The 10,552-nt window shown below is 44.7% G+C and overlaps 1 protein-coding gene across 1 annotated transcript in view; it reads right to left on the bottom strand.

The window, feature by feature from the left end:
* LOC109526692 (homeobox protein Meis1) overlaps positions 1–10,552 on the bottom strand; it is a 104,939-nt gene that overhangs the window by 42,585 nt on the left and 51,802 nt on the right. The window contains exon 8 of the mRNA XM_019888136.1: positions 701–846. Within this exon, the coding sequence (XP_019743695.1) occupies positions 701–846 (146 nt within the window). The remainder of the gene's footprint in view (positions 1–700; positions 847–10,552) is intronic.

Consider the following 10,552-nt stretch of genomic DNA (forward strand, 5'->3'; position numbering starts at 1 on the left):
CTGCCCTTTGAATGACTTTTATGACAATACTTGGAGGAGTGAAATTCAAGAAAACAGGCAGTTTTTCAAATCAAATTAGTGACTGTGACATCGGTGACAATACAGGAAGGCGGGACTTCATTCGAAACCGAAGTCGCAGAAAGAGGAACAATGTGTGCATCGTGAGTGAATGGAATTCTCATGTCTCAGCGGGAAGCATTCTATTTGTATGGACAGAAGAGAAACCCAAATGACAGAACTGGCATTACCACAAGCCGACTAAGTGAAAGGAAACATTTCCAAGGCCACACATTTCTTTTCTCATGATTATTTTTGAAGAAAAACATTTCTGTTTGGAGAAAAGGGAATCCCGAGTCTCAGAGGGCATAGCAATACTTGATCCATCCATCCATCCTTTTTTTTTTAATCCAAAGGCCGGAGCCGGAATCGAACCCTGCACCTCTGCACTGTGAGCCGGACGTGCTAAACAGCCGACCACTGTGCCGCAGAGCAACACTTCATGACTGAGTAAATAGAATTCTAAAATAGTTTTTAAAATAACTTTAAAATCCATGCAGAAACATTTTCATATGAACGAGATAAATAGAAACTAAAGTCATAGAGAGGGAAGAACGACATGCCGACTGAATGAATGTAATGGTGGATTACTTTTGAAAAAAATCTAGTCAGGGAGTGTTTTTTTAAAAAAATCCAAACTCACCGTTAGGTGCTGGAAGAGCCACGCCCGCATGATATTGGTGGCCACCTTGGGGAAGATCCCCCTCTTTTTGTTGCGCTTCTTCTCCTTATCCGGGTCGTCGTCGTCGCCCGTGCTCGGCGAGGCCACACTGTTGTCCAGGCCGTCACCTGGAAAAAAAAAAAATCAAATCAAAAAATAGAAGACGAGACATTAGACATGCTATTTGTTGACGTCAAACACCTCAAAGGGCAATAAAATAGCGAGGAATTCCCGGGCGATGGCAGTGGGGGAGTCGGGCTTTGTATGCAAACGTGACAATAGCCCAAAGTGAATAGCGCGTCATAAACGCATTCATTTTTAATACTTTTATAAATATCGCTGCCTTTCAGAACCTTCACAGTCAAAACACAGCGCGCATCCCAGCACAAAGGACTTGTAAGGTCGCATTTCCCCACTCAGCCATCCTGGCCCGCGCAGAATTGAAACTGACAGAGAGATTTAGTCTTTATTATCCTGCATGTGGAAGGGAGGGGGGGTGAGGGGGGGTGGCGGTGATAGTTATTCCGCCATTTGACTCGCGCTAGAAAACAGCAACACGGCGGTACAAAAGGGGAGACTGCCAAATAAAAGGTAGCGTGAAAAAAAATGGCGCTAACAAAGCTAGCTGCTTTTCATAACAATGGTGTCACGGATGCTTACAGCAACCTGTAGGGCTTCGATAAGGCGCTATATTAAGGCCAGTTCACCTCACCTGAGGGGCTAGACAGCTTAAAAAGGGTTGTGGGGGGTGGGGGGGGGCTTTCAAAGGCTCTGCATTCGTTCATATACTGTACCTATATATATATCCACAAGCACATCTCACCAATTACTGTTAGCGCTCCATATGGACCTAATTGTTGCTATCGGTATTCAGAATAAGAAGCCAGATGACGTTCATCAAAGAAACACGAGGAGCGGTAAACAAGCGACTTAGCCGAGCTGGGAGTGCAGATGAAAAAAAAAAAATACAAATAAAAAGCGCTGCGAGAATTGGCTGCGGTTATTTATTGATTACACACAAAGCACTTCTAAAGCTCGCTAGGCTTCCAGCGGCGCGGGAGCGACACCTCGCTAAACCCGGAGCACATTGATAATTAATGGGGATGTTGGCGCTAATCCGGCTGGAGATGACTTTTTTCCACGCCCGCCGCCATCAGCGGAATAATCAGCGGCCTAAAACCTGGGGCCTTTGCTCCCCATTACCTCGGGCAAAAGAATTCCTGAAAGCGCGCCTGCGGGGCACCTGAATTATACACGCCATTAGGCTAGTAAGCTCGCCCAGATCCATACTGCCAGCTCCTGCAATACCACGATGCATATGCGCACATATGGAGAGCTTTTTTAATGACGTCGCGTTGATAAGAGAAGTTTCCAGAGACAAAGGTGCGAACATTAATAACGCACATAGGCGCAAGAAGATGGCGGCACAGCCGTGGTGGGTGTGGACGCACCGCTTTCAGCCAAAAGGTAGGTTTCGACTACAAGGACAAGGAACTTTTAGGGGCCACTGTGAGCTACTGTATTGTCCAAATTTAGAACCAGGAAAATTTTCCAGGTATGAAAGAGGTCCTTGCTAGAGGGTTACTTTGGGCTGGGCTCTGAATATATCCGATTGGCTATTTCTAGCTACAGGAACTATAAGTTTCAAGTACTTCAACAGCAGAAACTGTCCTCCAGAACCAAGAATTTCAGAGAATCACATGTTTGGACTGCAGGAATTACTCTCTAAATTGCCAAACTTGAATCCAAGATACATGTCAACCATGGGAACGAGGAACTTTTCTAGGTCCATTGTTGGTTTGGACTGCAGAGAGTCTAAATGTAGTTACTTTTGTCTCGATGTTGTTCCAGGAATGAATACTGACAGCAAAAGTTTCGGTAGCACGTCAATGGCAGGAACATCAATGCTTGAATAAATATTGCCTGTTTGGAACTTGGTCTAAAATTTAGGTCTGGGGCAATTCATCAAGGCCAAAAGAAGAGCCTACCAAACCTTTGGGGGCAGGCTCCGGTCATATGAAAAAATGCAAATGGGCCTTTTGAGTCCCAGGAAATATAAAGTCGCCAGAAGTTCCTGGCACTCCTACAAGAGAAACCTGACAAGCAGGAATTTTCAGGGAATCATTGCGTGTTTGGACTGCAGGCATGACTAGATTTATGTAGTACGTGGAACTTGTCAAACTTGTACCCATGAGGCGTCACTACCACAAAAACTGGTAACCTTTGAAGGACCACTGTGATTTTGGACGCCGGGAAGTCAAACCCACGCCTGTAAAATCTTCCGATGATAACATCTACACACTAAAACTACAATTCCCAGAATGCAACAGCAGGTCTGGAGTCATGTAGCTAATACCGACGCTCGCACCGGTGTATGTTTTTTCTATCTCGTCGGCTTGTTTGTGAGCAAATGGGGTGTCCTCAAAGGGTAAAAAGGCACATGGAAAGTGTTCCATTGTCATCAATTCTTTAAAAGATCAAATTTTTGTTCAAAGGGGGGGCTGAGCACCCTCAAGTTCAGACAGTGCGTGAGCGTGCGGGCGGGTCCGTCCGTGCAGCCGAGGCGTTTGTAATCCAAGAGCAGATTTTCATTGGAAGCAAATGCTCTGAATCCGCTGTAAAGACCAGCTCATGTTCAGCAAAGCCTACAATAACAAACCCAGGGGCTCGTCCCGTGCGAGTTGGGAAAACAGAAGCAAATGTCTCGCTGGTGAACGCGAGCAAGTGAGCCAGTGAGCGAGCGTGCGAGCGAGCGAGCGAGCGAGGGAGGAAAGAGAAGGAGGGAAAAGAGGGGATCACGACAAGTATCGCAAGCGACGCGTTCAAAGATCCTTGCCTTGTTTTTGGTGCCTTCTCTTACATCACGCTAACACATCGAAACGAACTATCAAAGTCCATCCTGGCATAAAAAATGCAAAATCTGGCTTTTCAAAGTTGGGTTAGGAAGTGAAAGGAGGGTTTGGAAGCTCGGGCTGGGGTTTCAAACCAGGGTTAGGGTTTCAAATTAGGTTTCAAGACGGAATTAGGATGGTGAGAGTGTCAAATTAGGGTTTCATTTTCAGGTTTGAAATCAAGGTGAGGGTTTCAAGGCAGGATTTTAAGCAAGGGTTAGAGATTCAAGCATTAGCATTTCAGAATTAGGGTCTTAAATCAGGGTGGTGGTTTCAAGGTCGGGATTAAAAACAGCGTTTGGTTTTCAACAAAAGACAGCGTTGTCATAATCGGTTTTTGAGACGCCATCAGGGTTTCAAGACGGGGCGAGGATTTCATGTCACGGTTTTGAACGAGGGGAAGGGTTTGAAATGTTGGTGATGAATTAAGGTTGCAAGCCACATTTGTTTGAAGACAAGGTTAGGTTTCAAAACAAAGCATGTTGTTTCATATTTAGGTTTATAGCTTGTATCAAGTTTGGGTTTCAAACCAGGGTCAAGTGTCTAAATTAGGATTACAAATTAGGGCTTCAAAGCACATTTCGGGTTTCAAACCAGGTTGAGGACTTTAAATTTGGGTTTCAAATTCAGGTTAGGATTAGAAAAGTATCAAGGTGTATCGAACTAGGCTTAAGGTTTTAGAGTAACATTTTCAAATAAGATTTAAAAAGGTGGTTTAGACAAACGGAATACATTTACCAAGTCGGCTTTTGTGTTGAAACTCAAAGCCTTCATCCTGACTTGCCCTCCGCAGGGTGAGCCTCGCGCAACCCGGTTATGCTTACGCTTACGGTTTTGGTTTCAGTGATGCTCATGCTTACAGTTACCTAGTAGGCAGAAAGCGGAGGAAGTGCCGTCAATGTTATCGGCATTGCCGTTCCTGCCGCAATTTGATACCGATCACCTCGGCCAGGTCTGGGGCTAATTTCTGCAAAGGGAAGAGCGAAGGCTACTTCTGGAGGAGGAAGCGGAGGAGGAGGAGGGAGGAAGGTGGTCGACATGTTGAGGAAATGTTACCTTTTTTAATTTTTTTTTTTTTCCGTCCGGTCCATTAACGAAAGATGCGGTTTCACTTCGCTTTTTTTAACAAAGCATTTTGAGGTTTTATTTTTTCTTTTGACTGTATGTCCTAAGAATAAACAGATTGCAAAACCATGACATCATCAAGCGTCAAGTGACCACATTCAAGATGGCCGGCCTTGCACCAAAACGACCCAAACACGCTCAAGACACGAAAACAAGCAGGAAGAAGAGGTTGAAGAAGGGCCGAATCAATGAAGGGTGGTGCTTGGCCGTGGGGGTGCAAGGCTGGATCGTGTGTGTGTGTGTGTGTGTGTGTGTGTGTGTGTGTGTGTGTGCATGTGCAACACGCATGCATGCATGCATGCATAGATGTGCATCGGTCTGTGTGCGTGCGGCCTTTTCTTTATGCATGTGTTTCCAAGCACGCCAGTTCTGTGTATGGACGTGCATGTGCGTGCACGTGTGTGTGTGTGTGTGTGTGTGTGTGTGGCAATTAAGGAGCAGGCCAGTGACTGGAAGGAGCCAGGGGCAATTGAAATGCCCCGGGGCCAACCAAGGGAAAGAATATTTTATCAGTCGCCTCACACACACACACACACACACACACACACACACACACACACACACACACACACACACACACACACACACAAAACAAAGGGCAATTTTGCTATAATCAGTCTTTTAACCTTAAGAAGTCTTTTTTTTTGGTTTTATTTTGTAAATGTTTTTTTTTCTTCCCAATTCTAGTTTTTATCGTAAATTTTCGTTAGCTCGAGTTGTGTGTTGACATGGACCAAATCCAAGTGTCGCTGATGGAACATCCCGTCTACAGACAGAAGATAGCGTTATTCTCCTACAATTTTTGATCCTTTTGAGGGTGCACCGTATGATATGAAAATACTTTTTTTTCCCGCCTTGTGGACCCCCATATGTTGGTATCATGAAAATATTCAACCAGCAGTGACATAAGGGGCTAAAACGTGGGCAAAAATATCTCATGAATACCTTTTATCTTGTTGCAAATACACACGTGTGCCGATTAGATCTCATAAGTATCATACCCTCACAAACCTTATTTCACCGCAATAAAAACACACACACACACACACACACACACACACACACACACACACACACACACACACACACACACACACACACACAAAGAGCAGATTAATCTTTCATCTCCAATGTACATAACGGGAAGGTTTCAACAAAACAGCGCCATCAAGAAGACTAATGACGCTTCATCTCTTTAGTGTTCCGTCTCAAGGCAAACGCTGACATTATCGAGCGCTATCTAGGCTAATCTGTTATGATCTGATTACGAGTCGTCGCTCGCGCCGCGCCACGTTAGAGGTGTCGGACGTTTTTCAGCCGCCTGGAAAAAAAAAAAATAAATGAACAGTCGCCAATTTCTGCCACTCGGTCATGTGCAAAAGTGCGCCGTCTTGCTTCCGGCGCCACGTGGGAGAATTATGACATTTAAGCTTTCTAATATACCCATTTGTTTCCCCCACAAGTGCCAAGAGCGCAAAGGGTGATGAATATTAGCTTTGTGCCAGATGTCATGAGCACGGGAATCGTTTACAGATGGCGAAGCGCTTTTTTGGGGGGGAGAGATGCTTGTGTGAGATTTTATGGAGCGCGAGTTGGATTTGAGAGGGAGAAGAAGTGCTTTGAGGAGCTATCACGTGAAGGCTCATTTCTGCGTCGTCAAGTGACCTCCGCCGAGCTCGCTTCCCGTGGGCCCCGGCCGGCTCTTTTTGGAGTTTCACAAGAAGAGCGTCTCACATGACGGCGGGCAGGCCAGACCGGGCGAGACCCGGGCCTCGGGGCCTGGCTATCGTGTTCCACACGGGAGACGCGTCGGGCTCTCGTGTAGCAGGTGAAAAACCCAGTCGAAATCCAGGTGCCGCTCACAGAGGCAACATTCACGCGGCGGGGAAAATCACAACCAGCTTGGATTTGCTTTTCGCTCGCGTGTGACTTTTTCTTGGCAATGACATGCGGTCGAATCTGGAAAAGATCGGTGTGGAAATCCTGTCGACGTTGATAGAACATAACAGCGACGTCTAGAGAAGATCATTTTCAATCAGTTTCGACAGCGCTACAAACGAGTTCTGCTTTATGTGTCCACGTATCATTTTCCATCAAAGTGTGTAGATTGTTGTCGCAATGCTAAACAGTTACCGGAATTAGGGTCGTTCGAAATAGCAATTCAAAAATAGCATGTAAACCGTTCACCTTTGCCTCCTACTGAAAAACGTCAGTGTAGGTGGAGATTGTATTGCAAAATAACGATCCTTTATGTGATTATCGATTACGAGTTGAGCGGCATTAGAATCGATTCGCATTTTGTGCTTTTCCGAAACCACCCCCGGAAAAAAAACCCCCATCAAAATCCATCCATTTTTTGATCCGCTTTATCCTCACAATCCCAGCTGTCTTCGGGCAGTAGGCAGGGGACACCCTGAACCAGTTGCCAGCCAATCGCAAGGCACACAGAGACGAACAACCATAACCACGGACAATTTAGAGTGTTCAATCAGCCTGCCATGCATGTTTTTTGGAATGTGGGAGGAAACCGGCGTACCCGGAGAAAACCCACGCGGGCCCGGGGAGAACATGCAAACTCCACACAGGAAGGCCGGAGCCGGAATCGAACCCTGCACCTCTGCACTGTGCACTTGATGCGCTAACCACTCCACCCCCTTGCCGCTCTTGTCATAATCCAAAAAATGAAAAATCCAATTTGATTGTAATGGTAAATGGAGTGTCATTTAAATATCTGTGTATCTGCATCATATGGTGGGTGCCCAAAGAGCTTTAAAAAGTGTCAAATTGTAAACTTTTATTGAAAATCTATTGAAGTGTAAAGTACCACGGGAGCTGTATTCCATGCTGGTGGCTGCCTGCTGCTCGTTTAACTCCTAAAACGTCAAAATCCTTTGACTTTTTAGTTCAAAATTGCTTACTTTAACATGGATCCCGCTCCGCATTGTGGCCAAGGGTTGAATCCAAATCGGTTCTGGTGACGTACAAAATAAATCCTCCAGACTGGCAGTCATCCACGGCATCCGAAAGCTAAAGCTAATTTAGCTGAGGCGACATTCTCTCTGGGGCAAATGGCTTTCATTTTTTTTTTTTTTTTTTTGCCATGCGTAACGGCGTGAGAGAGAACACTGCCGAGACGGAGCTTCATTTAGACCATGCTGGCTGAACAATTGATTTAAAGCTGGCTAGCTAACCGTTCGCATTCACTTTAGGCATAGGTGTCAAAGTCAAGGTCCGAGGGCCAGATCCGGTCCACCACATCATTTTATGTGGCCCGCAAAAGCAAATCACGTGTCAACTGATCCTGGCTGTCCCGAAATGTCAAATTGTGATTGTGTAATAAATGATTTTGTTCCCCTCTTTACACTCACTTGACCAATAATCGAACAAACAAAAAACAAATCGCTGTTTTTAAGAGCGTCACAAGGAAGCAGTGACAGGTTCGACAAAGGCTGAAGTGACAGCAGAAACTGTCAGCTCGGTAAGAGTTTTTCTCTTCAAACGAGACCAATGTCTTGAAAAAAAGAAACTTTAAACCTAATTTAACAAACAGAGAGTTGATTTGAGTGATTACACAACTAGTAATGCATCAATTTGATGTGTAAAAGTAATAATACAATGAGATGATTACGTAAGCATTTATTCGTAACGGCCCTCCGAGGAAAGACATAACTCCAAAGTGGCCCGCGATAAAAATGAGTTTGACACCCCTGACTTAAGGGGAAACCACTTCCGGGTTAAAAGCTTGACGAACACTCTTGCCATCAAACGTCATCCACATTGAGCTTTCTATTATAAGGAAGATAGCGCTATTGTTGCATTAAGTGCAACGAAAAGTTTCTGGTTCAGGTTGTAAGAAACAAAGTCCATCCTATACCAGCGTTAAAGTGGACGGTGTGTTGAAGTCACGTCGATCAACGCAATGTGAACAGAAAGAAAGAAGTAAAAAAAACAAATTCTCCATACACAAACAGCGCATTCCCAGCAATCCTCGCTGGGTGATGCAGCGCTCACAAGAAAAAAGGGGGCGGGCAGTGGGGTAGAAAAAAAAAATTGGCGCTTATTGTATTCTGGCCATTCATAAGCTCTCAAGCGGGGGTGGTTGGGTGGGGTGATAGGGGGAGCCTTCCTTCTCCCAAATATTCTGAACATGCTGGAATTCCTGGGAGATTCCAAAGGCGGGGTACACTTTCTCCTTTTACGGCGCCAAAGAACAGACACGCTTTTTTTTTTTTCTTCACGGGATGTTCCACGAGGCGACGTTCCAAAAATGGTTACTAGAAGTATTCCAAACAACACACTCTTAGACACAAAACTCTCTTTGTGACCAAAGCTTTTTTTTTTTTTTTTCACTGCGCGGATGGAGGAAAGGCGAGAGAAATGCCCACCGACATGCGCAGCTTTGGGTGAACATAATGACATGCGCTGTGGACAAAACAAAACGGCGGCGTCTAGACTTTCCCTTCCTGCCCGCGCCAGAGAGCCACGCCACTATTTTGGGATTGCAATGCAGTCCGATCACATCCCTCCGCCAGGGGTAGATTTCATTTTGCGGAACATGAAAACAAACTAAAAAAAAAAAAAAAAATGGAGTGCAATCAGGTCAACTTCATTTCATTGCTGAGTCACAGACTGTATGAGACATTTTGTGGTTACACGTGGACTTTTGTTTATTTTATTTTAAAAGTGCAATCAGGTCAACTTCATTTCACTGCTGAGTCACAGACTGTATGAGACATGTTGTGGTTACACGTGGACTTTTGTTTATTTTATTTTTTAAGGACGTGATAATAGTAAACACGTTTGTTGGAGTCATTCACTGGTAGCACGTGCCTCTTTATCTTTCTTTGACATGAACAGGACGATTGTTACCTTAAAACTGTGTTTTAACCATTCAAGAGGAAGTCAAGTCAACACATTTCTTGACAAAAACATGTTCTATGAGGACCTACCAGTCGAAACACGGTATAGCAACAGGAATTAAGCAGCAAAATCCACTCATTTTTGTCCAAATCAGGAGGCAGCCATTTTGTCATCCATGATTGAGATCGGCAGATACCGATTCCGATAAAGATCACATAGATTATCCGCACACTTTTCGATTGCTCTCTCTAACGATTATTTTCATAATCAATGAATTTGTCAATTATTTTTGTGATGAATTGATCGATTGTATCCGTATTTCTATCAAATATACAGAAAGCAGGACACTTTCAGATTGATAGTGCAGAAACATTGTTCTGATTCAGTTTGTGCAGTGTTATATCACACAGGCTGGTCAAACGTTTCCAGAGAAATCGGCCGATCGCAATCAGTGGCTTTATTTAATTATATTTAATTTGCTTTCGTGGGCCACATAAAATAATGTGGTGGGCCAGATCTGACCCCCGGGCCTCGAGTTTGACACCTGTGCCTTAAGCCGTTGAACACTTGATTTTTGACGTACTTAGCACCAGAGACAATAACATGGTGATTCCGTCGCTTGTTTCACACAGAGACCCTGCAAATAGTAGCCCCCTTTTACATCAAGTGCAGCTCTTAAGCAGAGATACAACACACATTGAAAGGGAGGCAGTGGAACGCTTTTACGCTTGTAGCAAAAGGTCAGCTGCCGTGTGCGCGCGTGTGCGTGGTGGTGTGTTTTATCACCGAATGTAGGTCATCACTATTTCTGTATATTGTGGCCACATAATGACTGTTAAGGAATTGAGATTAAAACGGCATCAAATGTGTGCTCTTCTCATGTCTATGACAATGAAGTGCGTGTGTGTGTGTGTGTGTGTGTGTGTGTGTGTGTGTGTGTGTGTGTGTGTGTGTGTGT

Source organism: Hippocampus comes, unplaced genomic scaffold, assembly GCF_001891065.2.
Source record: "Hippocampus comes isolate QL1 unplaced genomic scaffold, H_comes_QL1_v1.1 scaffold136, whole genome shotgun sequence".
Taxonomy (NCBI): Eukaryota; Metazoa; Chordata; class Actinopteri; order Syngnathiformes; family Syngnathidae; genus Hippocampus; species Hippocampus comes.